The sequence below is a fragment of the Pocillopora verrucosa genome, chromosome 9, assembly GCF_036669915.1.
Source record: "Pocillopora verrucosa isolate sample1 chromosome 9, ASM3666991v2, whole genome shotgun sequence".
In the NCBI taxonomy this organism is placed as follows: domain Eukaryota; kingdom Metazoa; phylum Cnidaria; class Anthozoa; order Scleractinia; family Pocilloporidae; genus Pocillopora; species Pocillopora verrucosa.
This window is the reverse complement of record NC_089320.1, coordinates 3,407,542-3,431,616: the sequence shown is the minus strand read 5'-3', so window position 1 is coordinate 3,431,616 and position 24,075 is coordinate 3,407,542. Positions and strand designations below refer to the sequence as shown.

General features: G+C 37.5%; 1 protein-coding gene across 1 annotated transcript; it reads left to right on the top strand.

The window, feature by feature from the left end:
* The first annotated feature begins 10,522 nt into the window (after positions 1–10,522).
* LOC136283316 (lactadherin-like) lies at positions 10,523–22,746 on the top strand. The gene is made up of 9 exons (XM_066171912.1): positions 10,523–10,600; positions 11,690–11,717; positions 12,474–12,805; positions 13,161–13,302; positions 13,762–14,093; positions 14,949–15,087; positions 15,924–16,031; positions 21,528–21,764; positions 22,688–22,746. Exons 1-9 carry the CDS (start codon positions 10,523–10,525, stop codon positions 22,744–22,746), a joined length of 1,455 nt encoding a protein of 484 aa, XP_066028009.1.
* Positions 22,747–24,075: the final 1,329 nt, after the last annotated feature.

Genomic DNA, 24,075 nt, shown 5'->3' with positions numbered 1-24,075 from the left:
TGAGGCAGGTAGAGATGACAAAATTCCTCGCAATAAAAGGATCTTTTCCACTGCGACCGTGTGACACACGTAGAGTAGAACCTAGCTAACTTTGTTAACCTCAGTGAACTCGGACTTCCCACTAACTCGAACAAGATCCGATTTCCCTTGGATTTGAAGCCAGTTTTCAGTCATTAACTATCAGCTAACTCTAACTCCCTGTTAACTGGAACTAATTTTACTTCCCCTCGGCACTAATTTACCCCGATAACTACAATTTTAACTCAAACTTTTTGGTCGATAAACGTCAAGGTGTCAGAACGTAGCATATTGGCACGTCCAATGTTTAATTGCTGTTGATACGAATCCTATAACATTTACGAAAAAGTAATATTCTTAGCTCAACCAAACTAAATGTCCTTATCTAATAGGTATTATAATACAAACTATATGTACGAAAATGACTGTTGATTGTGCAAGAATGGTTAAAAATATGATTCTCTATTAATTATTAATATTACAATTGATATTCAACACCAATTTCGGTAACTCGCATCCCTGCTAACTACAACCATTTCCTTTTTTTCTCTCGAGAGCTCGAGTTAGCATGGTTCTGCCATTACTGTTAGATTTAATGACTTATATTCTTCGACGGGATTCGGTGACATAGAAAAACACGATTACAAAAAATATCTAACTATTTATCTTACTATTTACGCAAGAATCTTTGATATCACATCCTTAGAATTCTACCGCCCACCTAGGAAAATATCGGCAGTTATCGTAATTTCTCTTCATTTTCTTTCACCTCTCATGCTTAAATGAAATGAAAATTTGATTTGACTCGCTTTAACAAAACAGTCATACCTTTTACTCTCATGCAAATTAAGTGTGATTAGGTCAACTGAACATTCTCAACTTTTGAGAACTAGAATTTAACTGGCATATGATGAGTTGTATCGTCCCAAAGAAGGGATTGAATTTTTCTCATTAACCCATAAAATGACTTCTAACACGCAGTGGACACTCAAAAATATTTTTACGTAGTGTAAAAACGTTTATAATTATCTGGCAAAGAGGTCATAATTTAGCGTTTTCGTGATTATACTTGTATCTCGTTTTTAACTCGTGGTTACGCGAAGCGTAGAAACGAGTTCATATGTACAGAATTACACGCAAGATGTTATTTATCTGAAAATATTCTGCTGATTAAGCAAAAATAATTGATAAGTTTGAAGGGTTCCCTCGAAGTATTCGGTACCCTGTAAGTGCCATCTCTGGAAACGTAAGGCTTGAAAATCCTCGCCGCTCGAACAACGCCCTCTTGAAACATTGAAACACTACTCTTAAGTTTGAATTTGTAATTAAAGACATTAAAAGCCACGAGGTACTTTAATTAAATAGATAGTAAAAATTAGAGGTTATTTACAAATGAAAATGTAAATTATAATAAAGTTCTATTTACGAGGAAATTTGGTTTTATCAACTGAGTTGATGATTAAAATAGGCTGTCATGAAAAGTTTGTAGTGGCGACGTTTCGAGCGTTGGCCTTTTTCTTTTTCTCTGTCGAAATGCTAACGCCCGAGACGTCAGCAACAGAAACTCTTTAAGATGGCTAATACTTACAGATGATAAGACCATGATTATCTTAATTGAATAATCCCTCCGGCGCAGGACCACAGTTTTTTTCGGAAACTTGCCCTCTTTAAGTTTAATTGGGTAATCATCTCTTTAGAAACAGGTAATTTGCGGCCTCCTTTCAATAATACTCGTTAAGGGTCTCACTTTGCCTTTATCGATCAGTTTGTTAATCGGGTATAGCTTTGAGTGTTAATCGAAAAAAAAACTGGCTACCTTCACTTAAATCGCCTAATTACCTGTTAGCAATCGAGCACTGCATATTTACTATGTCCAGTGTGACATCTGCAAAATAAGACCCTAATGCTTAGAAAATTGACATTTAGAAACTTTAGGAAGTCTTTTTATGTTTTATCCTCATATCCTTTAGAAAATGAACAAATCTGCCAATAACAGAGCTGGTGGCGCATTGAAACGAAATTTCAAAACGGCCCATGAAATGGACCATTCTCCTTACCGGAGTAAACAATTACTTACGAGTTCTCTTTTTTAATAATCCGATAAGAAAAATTCATCTTTTCTTTTCAGTGTAGATATAACCACCGCCAGGCTGTGGAAAATGCACTAAAATGTCAGGTTACAAATTTATTTTTTTCTTCCCATGTGGCTCTTTGTAACAAATTCTACTTAGTGGTAGACACACCACAGAGATAATCCGTCTGCCCTTTTGCATAGATTTTTGCAGAAAAAAGAGCGGAGAAATCTTCTGTTTTTTCTTCTCCGATGGTAGTATTGGTGCTTGGACACTTTGTCACAGAAAAGGGCAGTATCTTAAATGTGTACTTTAAACCCTAAAGACCCGACGAAGAAAACGTTTTTTCTAGACTGGTAAAAATTAATTGATTTTTGTTTTTGGTATGATTTGTAAATTGCTGGGAAACACATCAACTCTCTAGCAAGAATGTATCTCAGTTCTCTTCACCATTAACAATTACATCGTTATTGACACTCAAACTCGGAGGCAACGCGCTTCTTATCGCATTTCAACTCGAGTCACCATGAAAACTCATTTGAACTGAAGTAACACGTTATAGTTATAACCTCTTTTTACCAGATACAAGGCGACAGTTTTGTCCTTTAACGCTGAGTATGGCAGTGAGAAGGAAGACTTAGAAGACACAAATAAACAAAGCACAGAAATGCCAAAAACACTTTCAAACTGCATGTAGATGATTTTACAAGCTTACTGAATAATAAACAAACCAATCCTAAAAATAAATGATAAACAAAGAAAAACATTCGGAGAAGGTAAAAATATTTTTTTAATGTTAAAAATGACGGTATGAAATGTATCAAAACCTACTGAGTATTTTTTTTACTAAGGCTGAGTGAACCCAGCCACTCCCCCTGCTCAACCAGTGGAAAATGGAAGGATACTTTAAGTCTTAGGTCTTAGCCTCTTATGTGCGATTCAAGAAAGTCGGGTAATCTGTAGCCGGCTACAGAAACTCCTCGCATCGTTGCCAGGCTCCCCTTTCAATGAAATTGAAAGATAATGCAGGATCTCGGCGATGATAAATTTCCTGAGAATCCCTTGGAATAAATATTTCTCTATACAGTCCAAAATGGCGTCCGTGATCACAAGAAAAATGACTAATCTTCAAAGTAGAAAAGTATCGTAGTCGCATCGATTTTTTGAAGGAGTTATATTTTACGAATTGCGGTTAAGTAAGTCTTGCACAAATAAATAAGCAATGACCAAAATTTCTACGAAGAACTAAATTTTGTGATGTTGTATTCAATCCACAGAACAGTGATTAATTGAACGTTTTATTTATATTCTGGTGAAATTTCACTGGAAACAATTTTCATAACCCTTTTCTCCCCAAGAGTGACCGGCTCCTAATTTCTCTTTACAGTATCACCCTAGAACCAAATGTAATGGTCGTGAGAATTATGAAAATGGTCGGCAATTTATGAGCTCCCGATTCATAAACAAATTCTTTTTGTCAGCACCATTGGAAATGTAGAGGGAGCGTTTGGAGAAAGTGCATACAGACGTTGGGGTCAGCCAGGAGACCTTTTTTTCGCGAATCATGGACAATCCGATGAGTCCAAAAATTTTAATATCAGCAAAATTTTCACACTGCACGTTCTTTGGAATACTACACAATTTTCAGCGAGGAAATAATCATCCGAATATACTGAAGAATATTACAAACACGATTTAAGTTTCGTCTTGTCAGCTGCTGAAATAACCCTAAGCTCAATGACACCATGTAAAGTATGCCGACAGAGGAATTTTTATTTGGATTCGTTGCTGGTATGAACTGTCCTAAAAATTTTCTTTTTTGCGTTTGAATATTCAAGTATAATTGAAAGAGATGTACTCTTTCAACACTTTCCTTCTCATCCTTTAATTGGGCAAAATATATGCATGCGTCGAAAGATGTAGACTGATATCTATCACTTAATGATGTAATATCTTGATTTTTTAACAACACAATAGCGAGGGTGTCAACCTGCAGAGAGCGCAACCGCAAAAAAAGAAAAAAAAAATGCAGCTGGAATGTTTCACTTAGTTGTGATATGACATCGCTCGTGAAATGGTAAGTTTTGAACATCGTTTGGTCAAGGTCAACCGTGGCAAGTTATTAATAAATACGAAAGGGGGATGTATACTCACTTGTCTTACATAATTATCAAATTGACCGCACTTGGAAAAGGTACCGTGTGAGCATGGCTTCTGTTGCTTCTATTTTATCAGGAGAAAAATTAGCAGACTTAATTTCAGCAACTTATCATTACAAAGAATGGTAATTAGGATTCTACTTCATGTTTGATATCCGACTACTCTCAACAATTTCATCGGACAAATTTTTTTCCAATAGTTTCTAAGATGCTATACAATTTTAAAGATCAAAATCTACTAGTTGACTAAAAAATGTACAATTTATTGGCCCTACCTACCCTTCAAAGCAGGAATTTTTTTTTCTATTGTAATGCATGTCATGACGATTTCATTTCTCTTAATCTCTGTTTCTTACGACGAAAAAAAAAATAACAAAGACAAGAAAAAAAAACAGAACAAAGCAAAAAAAATCATAAAGACAATGCTACTTGCGCTAATAATTTATTTGCTCTCAGTCTTTCAAGGTGAAAGGTGGAGGTTATGGCCAGCACTCACTGCTGAGTGTAGCTCGAGTTAAAATTAGTTCCAGGGATAAATTGAAAACCCTAAGAATTTTATCTTGGAAAACTTGGATTGAATGAAAAGGATTAATTTCCATTGTCCGCCACAACTTCGTTGTCTGAATGACTGAATAGAAAAAATTCAGAATCTGTTGAAATTTTGATTCAGTTTTCAGTCAGCATTCAAAATCTTGTGTCCATTGCAACACCGTTATACAAAGCTATTAAAAAATGGTGAAAGTTTACTGATTTGATAAGATCGCATTGCTATATCTAGAGAGAAAAAGACTATAAAGCTGAGATTTTTGACTCACATGCACTTCTCTCTAAACTTGGCCAACTACCAAACGAAAGGTGAGTCATAATTCAGCTCAAATGATCCCAGGACCATGCATTTCCTTTTTGTGGTTTAGCTTCAAGTGTTCGTAACAGAAATGGTTCCCGTGAATTCTCCAAAATGAACTCTGACTGTCCAGCGTAAAGATTTCGCCTTCTTGTTGACGCCGAAGTAACGACATTTGATCCGATAGAAAAAAGACGGTTTTACCTAAATTCGTCTGAATCAGAAGCTTTGGCTGTAATTGTCTTTAAATATCATCGTAATCTATTTCAAAAAGGGACTTGTATAGTGGTAAATATCTGCAATTTAGTTGTTGGGGCACCTGAACGTGTTAACAGTCGAAACTGGTTGATGTTTGAATCCTTACTGGAGACTCTTTCTCCCACTTTCATGACTAATAAACGTAGAACTTTTTCCTTGATTTCAGTGAATAAAAAATATCTTGCAGATTCCTTTCATACAGAATGAGTGGTAACAATGACAGATGTTAGGATCTGGATCGTGTTCATACTGGCCGTTGGAACATTGACGAATGCAAACAATTTTCGGGTACTAATATTTGTTTTTCTGAAACAATTTCTTAACGGTTCAACCTTCCCGTTCGTAGCGTCGAAATTTGGTAAAATATTTTTCTCCTTTTCTTACTTTTTCCGCTTGGTGAAGCTTATTGTTAAAAAAATCACAACTTTACGTTGAAAGGGAGAGTGGCAGAGGATTTTAGAATTTCTAATGCAAATAGATACCACGAGGGATTAATGGGTTTCAGAAGATTGATAACGTTTTCACTCATCTACCTGTAATTTTAGTTGTTATGCTGATCGAGGTGTAACGATATACGTGCACTATGATCACCTATTTGCACTTCTTGTATCATTGGTTTAACGCACGTAGATCGATTAAAAATGAAAATATCTAGTCATACTTTTTGCGTCGTGAATTTTTTGAAGCTACTTTTGAGATATGAGGAAGGGCAAGTGTATGCCAACGCCACAATGTTCCAGTACATCTTTTCCGTAGTCCTTTGGAACAAGAGAACCTCTTGTAGTCGTTTCCAGTGTGTTCTGAAACGATTTGTGACGGTTTATAGGTAGTCAGTTGTTCCAAAAAGAGTCCTCCTGTACGTTACATCGCTATAGGCGATCCTTCAGGTTACTAAGCGGAACAATTTTTGCAAAGACCCGTGGGCTATACCCCTCTGAGTCGCTTCCCACCCATGCTTTTCTCTACTCCGCCAACAATGAAATGTTTAAATAAAATCACTTTCAAATGAAGGCTGAGAATTTGAGGCAATGAACCCAAATGGAACAGAACTTTATACAGTATGTTTATCGTCAGTATGTTTATCATTCCTTTTCATCGCAGATGAGATATCTCTACAGAGTCAGTGATGAAGAATCTGGAGGTAAGCGATTTTTTCCTGCATAGGGGCTACCACTAAGGGACAGTTTGGGCGGACATGTCCAGAGAAAAAAAAATAGTGGCGTTGCTCGATCGCGAGACAAATCTCCTATCGGTTTAGTCAGTCTCATGAAATTACACCGTGGCATGTACACCTTAAAACAATTTATTTTAATGTCGATATCTGCAATCTTCGGTAGGGATCATTCATTGCTGATCGCCTGAGGCGGAGGGCGGTGTCGAAATATTTTTTTTTCGGGGGGAGGGAGTATCCAAGTATTTTTTTGGGGGGAGGGGGGTATCAAATAATTTTTTTTTCGGGGGAATCACATGGTTTTCCGGGCAAACAGAATCAGTCGTCGCTGACAGGGTATTAAACTGGGGGGACTATAAAAATTGAATGCCACGATACCTTTTATCATGGTTCCTTTGTCACACGTCAGATCCTTCAAGTAAAGCTTCGACAAGCCGTGTTTTTACTAAATTTAAAAGTTGGTCTCTGATACCTCTTTCCCTGTGGGAAAGGTGACGGTGGTCAGCACGCTCGACACCGGGTCAGGAGGTCTGGATTCGAGGCCTTACGAGGAAATTGAAGTGTATTTGTGGGCAGGACACTCCGCTGTAAGTAGACCTCGGTACACCCAGGAATACAACTGGTTACTGGAAAACTGTCAGGGAAGCCAGACGAAAAAGTGGGGAGGGAGGAGGTTGGGGGTTGCCTAGTAATATCCCTAACTGCTTCATGCCGCAGAGATCAGGATAGGCTTCACTGCCCATGACTTCACGAGCGTCTTTCCCAGACTAAAGACATTTTTAAGAATGCGTGGTAATGACGAACAACACCAGTTTTTTTTTTGTCTTTGAAAGGTGTTTCAAAATACATATCTCCACAGATGATGGTAAGCTCAATCTCAAGGAGACCAAAATACTGATGTCCAAAGACTTAGAAAAGAAAAAGATGATATGCCATTTCAAAGCCACTGACACGAACCATGACTTGTTCGTGACGGCGGAAGAGCTGAAAACACGATTTGAACATCTCAAATATGACATTACTCAAGACGGAGTTGTTGAATTTATTCAGCAAGGAGACGACGATGTGGCAGATAATAAATTCAACTACAACGGTGGGGAATTAAAAATATTAGTGTCATAAGTAAAGGGAAAATAGACAAGCAGCGACGTGAGTGTGCCATGAAGTTCCCCGGATGCGAGAGAACCCTACGTTATTAATGAAAACTGATAATTTATAATGAATAGATTATGATAACGGTGATGACGACGATGACAATGCAGATAAAATAATGATGACCATGATTATGTTGACAATAACGATGACAGTCATAACGAAAATAAGTGGTAATGATGGTACTGATTAGGGTGATGACGCTAGTGATGGCGGTAACGATCACTATGGTGATTAATGCTGTTGAAGACAATAACGATGATTATGAGGACGGATGAAATTGGTCGTTGTGGTGAAGTGGTCGTCATGGAATAAATGTCGGTATTTGAGCCTATATATACATATAAGTTTTAATTGCTTTTTTTAAATTTGTTTCAGAGTTCAAGAAAGCCATGTTCAACGCCTGATACCAGGCCTTCTGCGGGACATTTGAGGAGAAACGTGCTGTCACACAGACAGTCACTTTATTGTGGCTAAAAATGCTTTGATTTGTTTCTTCTCGGTCACTTAGATTGGTAAAAAAAGGGATGTAACAATAAAGAAATTGAACTCAATCAACTTGCATTTAAACCCATGGGACTCAAGACCCTCCATAGCATCCTACAAGTTTACAAGTCCAAATCTAGTTGAAGTCTCAGGCTTCCGAATCCCGTTTCTCAGCCCGTTATTAATTCAAATCGTAGCTCCCAGCTATTACTGGAATTTCCATTCAATTTCATTGCATCTAATCAAGAGAATATCTAATAGAAGTATCAAAAGAGCAATTACTGAAAAAAATCGCTCAGATTTAATCGAATCGCAGATGCAAGGAAACAAAAAGATTGTTATATACTTTCACTCAACAAAACGAGCATTGTGATTGGTTGATTCTTGGTCGCGTGCCCCTGATCAAATTCAAATTTATCCCGAACGGGATACAATTGCGCAGTTGTTGCCCGCGCGCCGAATACAACAACATGTTTTTGCCATATGATTGTTTAAGGGAAAGTCTAAATATATACGAAAGCACTTAATGTATGGTCCCTCGGGAAACTGGTCAATTTTGTTTTCCGTCGAGTCCTAATGTTTCCTGAGACGAAGTCGAGGAAAACATCAGGACTCTCGGGGGAAAAAAAAACTGTTTCCCTCGGGACCAAATATTAAGTATATATTAGTCAGCAACGACCCCTGCTCGCTCTAGCTATTTATCCATTCGAAAATGCGAGATAATTTTTCTGTTATATCAACTGAGTTGATAAATGTAAATTGGCCATCGAAAGTTTCTAGAACTGCCTAGATGTAGGGAAAGACGCAGACTGTCATATATTTCCTTTCCCCGCATCTAGGCATTTCAGAAAGCTGCAAAACTCTAGAACAAAAATATATCTTTAGATGGTTCTCTTAAACTACGCGGTATCCTCAAACACTTTTCAAATCAACTCGTTCCCACCAAAAGTGTATCTCTATATTTCTGTTTATAAACTACACACAACCCACAATCCCATTATTCGCTCTGAAGAAGGGCTAACGTTCGACACGTCAGCTTTGGGAACTCGATAACCAATTTACATAATCAACTTAGTTGATAAAGCCAAATTATCTTTTGCTACCCACTCCTTCCCCAAGCGACGTAGTACCACAGTTTCTTTAGAACTTTCCCTCTTTATTCACACGAAAAAACATCTGCTTTGAGTAAAGTTTTAAAGGTTGTGTTATTATCAGAACTGTAATTTTTTTGTATTTATTTAGCAGTTAAGTATTAGAAATACTGTCAAGCGTTGTAAGTAGTGTATTTTCAGTTTTTGTTTGGTAGTGTTTATTTTTTCTTTGTTAGTTTAATGATTGTTTAGTTAAGTAACCATCGTTAACGATGTTTGAAACCATGGTAAGTAATGTATACAGCAGTACACATCAGTTTGCTTTACACTTGCGTGTTTTTTTTCAGCAAAGTGCAATTAAAACTTTTAGAAAGGCCATATAATTTAGTTTTAACTACTAAGAATATATCTAGCTAATAATGCTAACATTGTTCGATTGCACAGAACGGCCTGATGAAAATATATTGCAGTGGGAATATCAAAATGTTTTCGAATTATAAGAATAAATGATTTGTTTAAGAAAACAAAATATATCATATGTTGTAGATTTAGCTTCAATCTCTGCGAAATTGAGCCAGAAAATATGGGTGCTTCCTATTTGAAAGGAAAACCTTAAATGTTGCAGCGTCGCCAGCTGAAAAAAATGATAAGATAAAGGAAATATGCCATTAGAATGCGTTTTTCATTTTGTTTGAGAAAGAAATCTGTTCCTTTTCAGAAACATCAATTCTCATTATCACCATAAGTAAGAGGGGATGCTAATTGCTGTAAACAATGATTCTCTTTGTTCCACAGTTGTGCTAAAGTAATTGAAAAGAAAGAAGAGGGTGTTTACTTTTTGAACACCTTTCATTCAAAATCAATCTACCCTAAGAGAACTGGTTAAACAAAAATATTGAAATGTAGTTATATTTAAACCTCTTTGTTATATTCAGAAAAAATGCTATAAATCTGTAGTCACATGGCTTTATTCACATGCATTTCTTTCTCAGTCAAGGTCACTTCGCTTTCCACAGCAAAGGTCAGTGTTCATTTTTTAAAAGTGATTTTTAATTATTTCGCATTTTCGGGTCCCAACTTAAAGGTCCTTAATGTACATGGATTACGTAAATATCAGAAATTCCACTTATCGCAATATTAGCCCTGATGTAAATTTAAAATCATGCTGATAAAAATGCAATCTGTTTTAGCTTTCTTTGATACTTAAATTTTGTTCAGTTGTGGGTTTCCTGGCTTGGAAAACTTTGGTCCATTCAAGCTGATTAAGAGAAATGAAGGACATAACGATATGGATCCTGTTGATGTCTGCTGTGGGAACAACGATGGATGCAGCATCGGTAATGATACAAGTCTTCTCTTGCTCTTTAAGTTTCAAAAATTCGTCTTCCCGTTAGAACCAATTCTCCATGTAAGAGGGTCTCATGGAGTTCATCGTTCGCCGCAAAACGGTAAAATTATTGGCAGCTGGGCGTAAAATTTTAGAAATCTTAAGAGTTAGTGAAATAGAAAGTTAACCATGAATTTTTTTCTTTGATTGGAACGAAAAGAAAATAACCTTTAGCAATCATCCCATTGAGAACCTAACGTAAGAACATATCTATTAAGCAAACAGTTTCTTCATTCTGCCTCTTCGGTTCGCTAAAGATTCTGAAAAATACGAATGAAAGCGACAATCGCGACTAACTCTTCGAATTCTCTAAAAGGATTCGGATTTTAATTTATTCCATGCTCAAGACAAAGTTAACTGTGTTCTTTTCAAAGAAAATTGTTTACTTTCACTTTGGGAATTCGAAGGTAACCATAAAAAAGTTCATTAAAAGAGAGAATAAGGTATGAGAAAAAGGCTTTGATTTGCAATTTTTTTTAGAAGACTATACAAACATAGATGAAAGAGGTTTCAATAGATTAACAAGGGCATTTGTACTCTTTAATTGTCATGAAAAGTGTGTTTGATGGCTCATTAAGAGGATTGTTACACTAGAATAGTGTACACTTGCTTCACCCTTGTTACTGAGTTACCTTGATTGTGTAGAAGGCATTTTTTTTCTCACCTATTTCTTTCTCTATCACCAGAATAGGATCATTTTAATAAAACATTTACATGCATTTTGAAAGAGCACAAAAAAATATTTTTGACGACAGAAATTACGTCAATTATTTACAATTTCTTATAATTCATCGATTCGACCAGGTTATAGAAAAATTATTTCCAGATATAAGGGATAGTGTTGTACAAACAGCATTTTAGGCAAGATTTTCATGCAATGTCATACTCCACTATGTAAACAGTTATACAAGAAAAGAAAACATGGCAATAACAACAGGTTAACTTTGGGACGAGTGCTTTACTCCGGAATAGTATGCCGTGAATTTAAACAACAAAAAAAAGGCATCTCGAGAGAATTTGTATTTCATAAATGAAATGTTTTGTATTACAGGTAAAATTCAGCGGTGTGCAAGATGACGGTAAGATCATAACTGTGTTCACTAGATCTTTTCAAGGATCTGTGTTACTTTTTAAGTACGGTTAATCAATGATTAGTGAGAGTAGTTTATGCAACTTAGGTGACCAAGGAAATGTCAATGTAATTAAGGATTTTGGCGTAAGAGCTGATTTTAGGTTGAGCGCAAATCCTTTATTTCAACAATGCGTTTTGCTAGCAGAACATTCGATTGCAACAACTTTGATACCCGGAAAGCTCCCTCCATGAACGGTGAGCCCAATCGCTTTGTGGGAAATTTTCGCACAGTTTCATAATCAGTGCATAATTTTTTTCAGTATTCATGGCAAGTCTTTGTTCATGATAATTCGTTTCTTTCCAAAAAAGTGTGGGTGGTTTTTATCATTTACCGTGCGCAACTACATGTGGCATCATGTATATGTGTACTTATAAGGCCGTTGGATGCCACCGTTCATTGCGGACACTTTTTCAACGTCTTTGCGATGGAGTGTATACTAGACAAAACATATCATGTGCATTTGTACTCATAAAGCTATCGGATCCCATCGTTCATCGCCAACGCTTTATAGGAGTCAACGTTTTCGCAATTGAGTGTATACCAAACAAAACATTATTCTAAGTATGAGTCTTGGCCCTGTTTTAAGACAAATGTATTTATGCATCTTCAAAATAGCCAACTGCTAGACGTGTATATTTTTGTGTTAAAGTTCTCATCTACTGCAAATGGAGTTTGAATTATCTTAATCGATTGAAAATCCAGGAGAATGCAAAGAACCTCTTGGCCTTGAAAGGGGTAATGTCACCGACGGACAGCTCAGTGCCTCTTCGGAATGGGACGGGAACCATAGCCCCAGGCGCGCCAGACTAAATATTCAAAAAGAAGGCAGCCAGCGAGGCGCTTGGTCCTCTCGCAGGAGGGACGGCAACCAGTGGCTCCAGATTGATCTCTTTGACGAAACCGCCAAAGTGACCGGTGTTGCCACACAAGGAAGGGCTGACTATAACCAGTGGGTCACTAAGTTCAGGCTTCAGTACAGCAAGGACGGAAAGAACTTTCAGTTCTACAAAAGGAAAGGACAATCTGCGATCGAGGTGAATCGACTCGTAGAAGTACATCCAATATGACAGTCATAGGCCATGTTACACGAAACTATTTGTTTTACAGCTTGTCTCACAACTAATAGACCTAGAACAACCAGTTCAGAGTCGCGAATTTTACTTACGTTGCCATCTCGGGCTCCGTGAGACCGCTATCATTTCTACGTGAACATCTGCAATGTACAGGTAACGTTATTCCAGGCCAATAATGTCTCATTTACTCCTCCCAAACTTCTTCACAGTCCATTAAAACGTATGGAAACGACCTGACCTATATCCAGCCCACTTAAATATTTAGGCATGGTCCATAGCGCAAATTAACGCATTTTATTTTTCACTGATTTCTCAGGAATTTACTGGTAACAAGGACAGAAACACCGTGGTTAGGCATGACCTAAATCCACCAATTACGGCACGTTTTATCCGTTTTCAACCTGTCAGTTGGTTTGCACATATTTCCATGAGAGCGGAGCTTTATGGCTGCTTAGCCGGTAAAAAATATTGTTTAACTACTTATCCTTTTTGTTAATCTTTGTGTCTAAAGCGCGCGATCTGCTTGACCCAAGTGTGCTTTGCGCAAAAGTTCACTTAAGTATGCCTAAACCTTTGGCTCTATCATTGTATGGAATGAACAGTCCAAAGTAAGACAGCGATATCAGAACGCAGCCTATGATATAGATTAAAACACTTACAGTGGATCGGAGGTGAGGTGCACTTGTTACGAACAGATGATTTGAACAATACAAAACCACTAGAAGTACAGGCCCAAAGTTTGTCCTAGTGACCTCTGAATGCGAGATCAAACAATTCATTGTACGTCTCTTCACCCAGCGGAGGGCGGGGGGGAGAGAGGGGGTACTGATTGTCGACTTTTTATGGAATTTATGCATTGCAATTTAAGTAATATTCAAGTGATATTCAGTGTATAACCATTTATGCATAAAATACAGGAAAATGTATCGAACCCCTCGGTGTGCAAAGCGGTGAGATCTCCGACGAACAACTTTCTGCCTCTTCGGAATGGGACAGAAACCATGGAACCAAACGTGGCCGACTTAACATTGCGAAACAAGGGTCGCTGCGAGCTGCATGGTCTTCTCGCAGGAATGATCAAAACCAGTGGATACAGATCGATCTTCGCACTCATTACACGAGAGTGACAGCCGTAGCCACACAAGGAAGAGGCGACTGGGATCAGTGGGTCACCAAGTACAGGCTGCAGTACGGCCATGATGGAGAGAAATTTGAATTTTACAAGGAGCCAGGACAGACTGCACCCAAGGTAGAAGGAAGTGTAGATTTATGATAATCACTTTGTCACCACAGTCATCAAGATTTGAGAGGAGGCTATAAAGCTTCTTAAATGATTTGGTTTTATCAACTTAAATAATGATTAACATCAGTTTTTAATCAGTTGCCGAAGTGGTAGTGGCTAGTATTAGATATTTATTGTGATTCCCGAGTCGACGAGGTAAATATCCACCGCTTGCCTCACCCAATGAGGTTAATAGCTGTTTACGTGTATACTTGAACAGTGGAAAATATGGTACCAAAAGATGATTGTAACTCGTGCAAAAATAATTCCTACAGCGATTGTAAGATTTCCGGGCACAATTCTCTCGTAAATTGTTCGGAGATGAATGGCAAAGGATATCCCGTGTTTGAGTAGCCAATCAAAGCGTGCCTCTAACACTATTCAATGTTCTAGCAAATACTTATACAAATTGGCCACCGTGAAGAGTTTCTAGAGCTGTTGTTTAGGGCGCTAGTTTCTTCAAAGGAAATCATGGAATTGTGGATTATGTGCGATAAATGTATAGAAAAATGGAGCTATGCTATTGTTGGGAACATGGTAACGTGAAAGCATCAGAGTAAATAAGCTGAATGTAAAACTTTCGTTGATGCCGTAGGGATTAAGGGCGCCGATTTTAAAGATAATTTTTTATTCTAGAGTCTTGCGGCTTTCCGAAATGCCAAGATGTAGGGAAAGGCCGCTGACTGCCATACGCATTTGCTGGTTGACTGATTTGGGAGATAAAGTGTCTGTCGACTGGTTTGGATGCGTTACTTTCTATGTTAACAGTACCAAGGGGTATGATATAAGAGATTTATTCCTGTGCTCATTATTTTTGTTTAGGATTTTGCGGGAAACAAAGACAAGTACACCATTGTTTTTCACAAACTAAACAAGCCATTCTTTGCACGTTTCATTCGATTTCTTCCTCGGTCATGGCGTTCACATATCTCCATGCGGATGGAGGTGTATGGCTGCTCAGGTACGAATCATCTCATCTTTTTAAAAGTAGTTTCTCCTCCTTTATATGTGGGAGAAGCGATGGCCTTATGGTTAGTGCGCTGGACTCGGGGTCGAAAGCTCCTTGAAAGACTTGGTCGGGCCAATATTTATGAGTCGCGTTCTTGGGCAAAGCAATTTAATCTACCTTTCACAGTCCCTTTCCCTCCACCCAGGTCTGGGTCGTTCAAAGCTGGGTTAAGATATCTCAGAGTTGGTGTTAAGTCTTATTCAGCGTAATTCTTGTAGTCTGCAATTTATTAATTGGATGCCCTAAAAGGAATAAAGAAAATTAACCGAAAAAATTCCTTTTGAGCATAGGAATAAAAAACCCGGATTATAGTTTAACCCTTGGTCAGCACTAGTCCCTTCGCCAGATCGCCTCATGCCAAGGAAACCGTCTTTTCTTACCTCACTCAAAACGCTTTTTACGTGGGTAAAGAATGGAAAAATTTATACTGTGCCTTAGAAAACATAGCTAATCAAAATACTGGAACGCCGTTGTATACTCGACGATATTACACCGAGCCTTTTCATTGTGCTGTAAAATCTCCTCACCAAAATTTTGAAAGCCACATCCTACATTTTCCAAGAATGTGACCACAATACTTTTATTTAAGTTCACTCAGTGTATTCAGTATTGTGAGGTTTTATCACTTAAAGCTTTCCCTAAGATCACGAACTGAATCATTTCGATGGCGGAGAGCGGAAGCAAGTAGGTAAACACGGAAACACAAGTGACTCGTGGGACATTTCGTGATTTATCACTCGAAATCACTGTATAATAAAGTACTTTCACGAATGCTCTTCGCTCTCTAGCTCTGGTAGAAAACATGGACCAGAATGGAGATGGATTTGCCAGCCAAAATGAGGTGGAAAGCTTTGGTTTAAATTGGAAAGGTAGTGTGGAACAATTCGATCTGAACGGTAAGTGTACATGTATCTCTCTATCTTTTGTTATGTGGAAGATCTTTAAGTGAACGTAAATGAGAATATCAAAGAAAAACTTACCTTTAGAATAGTTTTTATAAGGTGGCAAGGGGACTCTACCTTTCTTGTATGGAAACAATCTTGCTGTTATCAGTATTTAAACTAGCTAAATAGGTATGTACTACCCCAGAGTAAATGGTTTTGTGCTGTTTTGGTCGGAAAATGGGTATAGATTTTGTCAATTTTGGTATCGAATTGGATATGATTTCAAGGGAATGAGGAGAACGTGTGAATGCAGTTTCAAGTTTAAACAAGTAATGGAGAGAGAAAGGTCATAATAATAATGATGAAAAAGAGTATCTTTTTAATGGATGATTTTGGCTGTGTCATGATCAAAATTACATTTCTATCCATACAGACAACTGTAATATTTTTATGACAACTCCCCCCTCCCCTCATTGGCAGGTAATTGATAGTCAATTTTCAACAGTCCCCCCCTTATACTCTGTATAAGAGTATAATCTAGCCCCCCTCCGTTCCCCATAAAAACCATTTGATTCCCCCGCCAAAATCCACCACCCCTCTCCCCTCCCGGGGATAAATAAATAATGACTGGCCTTTGAGGTCTAAATTGAAATGCTCAGAGTTTATCCTTTCGTCCATCTTTCATTGGCTCCTTATCTATTTCTTTGATTTTTTTTTATCTGTATACGTAACTATCAAAACATTTGTTTTTTTTTCACAGCTGATGGCAAACTTAATCTGGAAGAGTCCAAAATTATGACGTCCAAAAGTCCATATGATTTGAAGCAAATCATGTGCCATTTCGAAGCCACTGATACGAACAACGATTTATACGTGACGGCTGGGGAGCTGAAGAAACGATTTGAGTACTTAAAATACGACATCTCTCTTAATGGCGTTACAGAATTTATTAAGAAGGGAGACGTTGATGAACTGGATAATAAATTCAGTTACAACGGTAAGGATAGAATTTATCACATCGGCATCATAAGTAGGGAGATAATACAGCTGTGCAGTACACTGTATTCCACGACGTCTATTTGAATAATGCATTCTTCGTTGTCAAAACGAAACACATTTTCCTGATGGTAGAAAACACGCGAAGACGTACAAATTAAACAAGAGGGAACGTGAAAGGTCAAGGATGGGCCGAAAGAGTGAAAATAGATAAAAGAGAAAATAATGGGAAAAAACCTCTGTCCTAAAACTGTTTCTTAGTGGAACAGATTGTGGATGTTTATCTTGAAAGATTTTGAGGCACAAACTGAGACATGGCGATAAAAGAGACCTTGAGATTCAAGGACCACTTCGACTACAAACCCAGTACCTAATTAATTTTCAGGGTTTTGACGAATGCCATGGAAATAGATGCATCTGTATCTTATGAGACTTCATTGAGTTTTTTTATAAAACAAAGTTTGCTCAGCGTAACTTATTACTGTCGGTGAAAGATAAACCTGTTCAGATTGAAAAACTATGAAACGGTTGGCGTTCGGTATTTTATCACCATTACATCTCAAAATATTGACGGCTATTGCTTTTTGTTTAACCGCTTGAATGGGTTAAGTTCGTGAGCTTCCCTTTATCACAATGTAAACTTCGATGCTCATCGAGGAATCTATATGGTCTGAAATATGTGGCGGCCTCGTCAGTCCTGCATTTTATTCTAATCAAAAAAGTTTATCCTTTCGTCCATCTTTCATTGGCTCCTTATCTATTTTTTATCTGTATACGTAACTGTCGAAACATTTGTTTTTTTTTTCTTTAGAGTTCAGCTTGGCCATGTTTGGTGTTTGATACCCACACTCTTCTGTGAACCACGGTAGAAGCATCAAGTCAAATAGGCCTACGAAACATAAGCAACTGTTTTATCTGTTCTTGGGAAAGGTTGACGAAATATGTCTCAGTCCCATAGTGTGATGATAGTGGGATGTCTCAATAAAGGAAGTAGTTAAATCACTTATCTAGTTCGTGTTTGATTCTATATGTTAGAGCATGGAACATCGTAATCAGTTTTTTATTCCTTTTTATGGAGATCTGTCTGATAACTTTTTCCACGTAAAAATGTGAAGCGACCGTTGGTTCTTAGTATCACCGTGAGCAAAAAGGATGTTAATTAAACCTTAATATCCTCTGTTCCTCAGTTGAGCTAAAGCCATTGTTTCCTTTTTGAGCACACTTCATTCAAAGTCGTCTAATGCCAAGGGACCTTTTTTATTCACTTTGCCGCTTTGTTCTATCAAGAAAAAAATGATATCAAAATTATGATCACATAGCTGAATTCATATTCAATTCTCTCGCGGCCAAGGTCACTTCGAATTCCAAAAGAAAGGTGAGTTCTCTTTTATTTCAAAGTAATTTTAGAATAATTTCGTATTTTTGGGTCCCCATTTCAAGTTGCCGTTACGAAAGATTATCCTGCTTATTCTTTGTACATTGATAACGTAAATGGTAGTAATTTTATTTTAGCCATATTAGCCACGACGTTAAGCTTGAATGGAGCCGATAAAAATGCAGCTTTTCTAACCTTTATATGATATCTAACATTTGTTAAGTTGTGCCTTTACTTTTCCCTCTGCAAGGTGCTTGGTCTTCCCGCAGGAATGATCAAAACCAGTGGATACAGATCGATCTTCTCACTCGTTACACGGCAATGAGGGGCGTAGCCACACAGGGAAGATACGGCTGGAATCAGTGGGTCATCCAATATAGGCTGCAGTACGGTAATGATGGAGAGAGCTTTGAATTCTACACTGTAGGACAAAGTGCAATCAAGGTGAAAGAAATTTTCAAGTTGTGTTAATCACTTTGTTACTAAAACCATATTTTTCACAAATGCATAAAAATTCTAACTTTTTTTCCTTCTTAAGGTGTAGGAGGTCCTATGTCTTCTAAGCCACGGGCGTGATCATGCGGCTTAAAATACAGACGGATTGATCATGTAAATTTAGAACAGTACCATGCTGTAGGATGTAAATGAGATTTATTCTCATTGCTATCAATTTTATCTAGGATTTTCGAGGAAACAAGGACCAGAACACTATTGTTTTTCATAAACTAAGGACAGTCTTCGCACGCTTCATCCGAATTCTTCCACAGTCATGGTATGGACATGTCTCCATGCAGATGGAGTTCTATGGTTGCCCAGGTAGAAGAATTATCTCCCTTACCTCAGGGAACAGTAATTATTTATCGTCAGGGCGGGGGGGGTCAGTGGTTTTTGGAGAGATCGCATAGTTGCATAGTTTTCAGGGGGAAAAGGAGGAGAAAGGTTGGTCGTCGCTTACAGAGTGTAGAAAGGGTTCCTAGAAAATTACTGCCAATGTGGGAGATTATAGGAATACTGCAGAGCTTTATGGGCGGATCAGGAGAACACAACCAAAGTCTACCGACAACCCCCCTCCCCCCCTCCTCCCTTTCCCCCCACCAAAACCCAGGTCCCTTAAACACACAAAAAAAGATAATAATGATAACAAAAAAGATAGAAATACATGAAAATAATTATAACATGCCATAGAATACAGCCAATAAGAATACAGGGACGCCGTTATATTCGACGATATTACACTCAGCCTTTTCATTGTGCGCCACAATCTACCCGTCGAAATGTTAACGTTGAAAACCTTATCCTTTATTTTTGGCTATTACATTTTTGTAATGCAAGTGATACATCTTGCATGTGATATATTTTGCACGTAATACATTTTGTATGCGATACATTTTTGCACGTGATACATTTCATACGTGATACATTTTGGCACGTGACACATCTTGCATGTGATACATTTTTGCACGGACACATCTTGCATGTGATACATTTTTGCACGTGACCATAATACTTTTAGTTGTTTTATTTTTTGTGTTTTTAGGATTGGTGTAGGTAACAATTTTTAAGATTTTTTAAAGATCGCAGACTGTAGGAAGCCGATTCAAACTCATTTTACATTTGATGCGCTAACTTCCTGTGAAAATAAGTGGGTAAACTCGAAAACACAAGAGACTCATGGGAAATTCCATGATACACCACGTGAATCTAGTGGGTTTTCATTATTTCTTTATTTTTTCACATAATATGAGAAGGCCCTGTAGCAACTCCAAATTGTATCTGTTTGGATTTAGCCTGGGCTCCAATGGGAACAAGATTGAAAGAAGTGTATTGGGTTAATTTTTTTTCAACTATCAAAATGACCCATTACTTAAATTGAAAATTTAATGATCGACTGGCTCCTTGATAGTCATATTCCTTATCTGATGGGTGATTAAAAACCCTTCAGTGAAAATTAAAAAATAATAATGAAAAAAAAAAGCGAATGCTCTTTGCATTCTAGCTCTGGTGGAACACATGGACTCGAACGGAGATGGATTTTCCAGCCGAGGTGAAGTGGAAAGCTTTGGTTTGAAGTGGGAGGGTTAAGTAGAAGATTTCGATCTGAACGGTAAGAGATCTTTTGCTATAATGAAGATCTTAGAATGAGCGTATATGAGGATAACTGAAAAAGATTTAGCTTCTCGGAATAATGTCCGTAGGTTAGGGAATTCAATCTCGCAGAGCGATTCTTTTTTTTAAGGTGAAGAAGATTTTTCTGTTATCGATCGCCTTAAAAAATAATGAAGCTGACGTTAAAAAACTAGCTAAATAGGTATATACTGTCCCTTAATGCTCCTTTGTAGTATTTTGTGTGGAAAATGGGTATAAAATTTTGGCCATTTTTTTCTCAAATTGGAATTGATTTTGAAGGAAACGAGATTATATAAATCCTTTTAAGTTCGAAACGAAATAACGGAGAAAGAAAGGTAATGTGATATAATATATTCTTTCAGCTTAACTCCTTGATGATTTTTACCAGTACTTTACGCTGACCCCAATACAAAGCTTGATTATTCTACAAAAAATGTATTGTGGATTCACAAAAAGAGTAAAATCCTGATAAGCTAGGTCTGAAAACGAGTGTAGTTTAATGATGCAAAGACTGGAAAATGGCATGTATAGAGTAAGTATATGGTAATGTGGGTAGAAACTGCCTTTAAGAATTCCTAATAGTACTCCTCCCTCCTTCATACTCAGTTTTTAATCTGCAGTTCGCATATATAATAATAATAATCAACTTTGTTTAACAAGGATTACACAAAACAGTAAATACACTGAAGAACCAGTGGTCCTCGAATATGACTTTCATATCTTCACAGTCATTGCTCTATCACTTCACGGGTTTATTATTAACTAACATAATTATTACTTCCAGTTGGCTTGTTAGCTCAACTGATACAGCACTGGTTTCATAGAGGTCAAGGGTTCAAATTCCGTACAGGCCTGAGGCGAAGATCGCTTTCATATTTATCACTTTCACTGTTTAACTGTTCAAACCTGCGCTGCTTTAGAGAGTAAAAGATAACTTTGTTCATTAAAATTTGACCACTGGACATGTTACGTGAAAAGCTCAGAAATTACTATGATACTTTTCTCCACAGCTGATGGCAAACTCAGTCCTGAGGAGTCTAAAATCATGACTTACAAGAGTATATATGATGTTAAGAAAATCTTGTGTCATTTCAAAGCCACTGATACGAACCATGACTTGTTTGTGACGGCTGGAGAGCTGAAAAAACGATTTGAAGACTTCAAATATGACATCACTCCAAACGGCCTAGCTGAGTTTATCAAGGAGGGCGACATTGATGTGGCGGATAATAAATTAAGTTACCACGGTAGGGAATTTATGATGTTAGTATCATAAATGGGGAGATAATTAACAGAGGTCTGCTGTGGCTGAGTGGAACAATATCTGTGGGAAGAATGCATACTTCTTATTGCTCGTTGTGAACCAAACTATACATTGCTGGAGGCGGGAAACACTTGTACCTTTTAACTCACATGATCTGATTGTTAATTCTCCCCTGCTACGCATTTCCTTGTAAATCAGTCACGAGAATTTGGTGTTAGATCAAGACTACTAACGTCTGCCTGATAAGTTTAAGTATTCTCATTACCTGTTTGCTGGATAATGTGTAGATGTTATAGTGAGAAGTTACATGTTAATCACTTAAGGGAGTTGAAGACCCGCAAATTAAACAAAAAGGGACGGGGGGGGGGTGGGGGGAGGGATAAGGATATGAAGGAGTGAAACGTACAGTAGATGATAATCTTGAAAGTTTTTTATACTCAGACCGTGACACATTGCATAAAACTGACGCTATAATCGTGACCTCGAGATTCAAGGATGAATTTAACTACAATGCGAGTAAAATATAAGATTTTTAGTTTTGAGCGATTACCACGGAAAACGATGTTGTGAAACCCCACTGAGCTCTTCATGAGAAACAAAGGTTGCAAAGCAAAGGTTTGCGTTTCGGTAGTTTGTTGTTACCACTGCCATATGTTTGCAAATGTCGCCTGCTGCTCCTTATTTTGATCGCTAAATTGAGGTAGGTTCACCCACTATTTCACAAACTGGCTAGTATTCTCATCGTTTAGGAATCTTGTGTTCTCATATATATGACGGCTACGGCAGTCCTGAGGGAAAATTAAACGAAACTTTTTCCTGTCGGCCATTTATCTTTGCCCCCATTACTAACTCTTTGATTGATTATCTTTATACGTAAGTAATAATACTTTCTTTTTTATCTTTTAGAGTTCAGCATGGCAATTTTTTGGTGTTTAATATCCAGATTCTTGTGTGAACCTCGGTAGAAGCATCAAGTCGAATAGGCCCACGAAACATAAGCAGCTGTTTTATTTGGTATTAAGGAAGTTTGATGAAATGTTTCGTCATGTAGAATTCCAATTAAGGGATATCTCAATAAAGAAAGTAGTAAAATCATTCACCGAGTTGCTAGTTAATTTTGCACGCTACATAATGGTAATTGAACTGAATGGATTACAATTTGGGCTAAAATCACACGCGTGAATTTAAAATCATAAGTATGACTTAAGACAAAAATTGCTCGACACGAAGTTCGATTATTACTTTAGTACATTCATTTTGAAATCGCCCAAATACAGGACTTGGTCAGTTCAAATATTTCATTGATACAGTACTGAGCCGGTTTGAAATTAAATTCATTCATTTTTTGGGGGGGGGAAATAAGAGTTTTGGCGAAAGTTGTAAAATTTGCCACATGATACTCTTTGCCTTTCATTTTCCTGCAATTTGACTGGTTACTTTAAACAAGCCTTGAAATCTGACTGGTTGTTTTGTTTTTGGTGTAGCCTCCTCATTGGCTGCGAAAAAGATGCAATTTAAAGCCAAAAATGGTGCGATTCGTGAATAAATCGCGCCAATTAGAGCCAATCAGATTACAGGTACCACCAGTGATTTTAAACTTTTAAAAATTGCAATTTTTTTTTTTTTTTAACTCCATTTGATATCGATTCGGTATGAATTTTCCGCACAACATTATACTTCTTTTTTTTTTCTTTATTCAATTCTTTGAGTTGCCACTGCCACTGAGGCAAGCACGAATAACAGTTCTATTACTTTAAATTTTGTCTCCAGTCTTCGTAGAAATCGGTGAAACAGAATCTTACACTGACGGAGCTGTCAAGTTACATCCGCTCTTACAATCACTCGCTTCTCATCGAATTAGAAAAGAAAAAAATGCGAAAAGATCAACAAGTAAGAGCATTTCTTAACCGCATGAGACTGATATTGAGGCCATACAAATTGAAAATTTTTATACGAGGAGTAGCGTTCCGGTATTGTAGTAACACTGCAACTCAAAATATAGATGGCTAATGCTTTTTTTCGTTAGCGCTTGAATGAGTCAAGTTCGTGGCCTCCCCTTCATCACGATGTAAACTTTGGTGGTCATTGTAAAAAATCCTTTTACGAAAAAAGAGACTAGAGTCACGTGCCGCGCGTGAATAGAAAAAGAACACGAAGAGGAAAGAGGAAGAAAAAAATTGTAACTTGAAATTTAGAGAAACGAAAGAGATTTTCTTTAGTCATCGAGGAATCTATGTGGTCTCTAATATATGGCGGCCTCGGCAGTCCTGTATTTGATTTTTAATCAAAAGAAG

Bases quoted from the DNA above. Each gene is read 5' to 3' on its own strand.
- LOC136283316 (XM_066171912.1), top strand. From the start codon at position 10,523: ATGAAGGACATAACGATATGGATCCTGTTGATGTCTGCTGTGGGAACA. The intron at 12,806-13,160 runs GTGAATCGACTC...CTGATTTCTCAG, and splicing joins AAGGACAATCTGCGATCGAG to GAATTTACTGGTAACAAGGA. The intron at 16,032-21,527 runs GTAAGTGTACAT...TTTTCTCCACAG, and splicing joins GGAACAATTCGATCTGAACG to CTGATGGCAAACTCAGTCCT.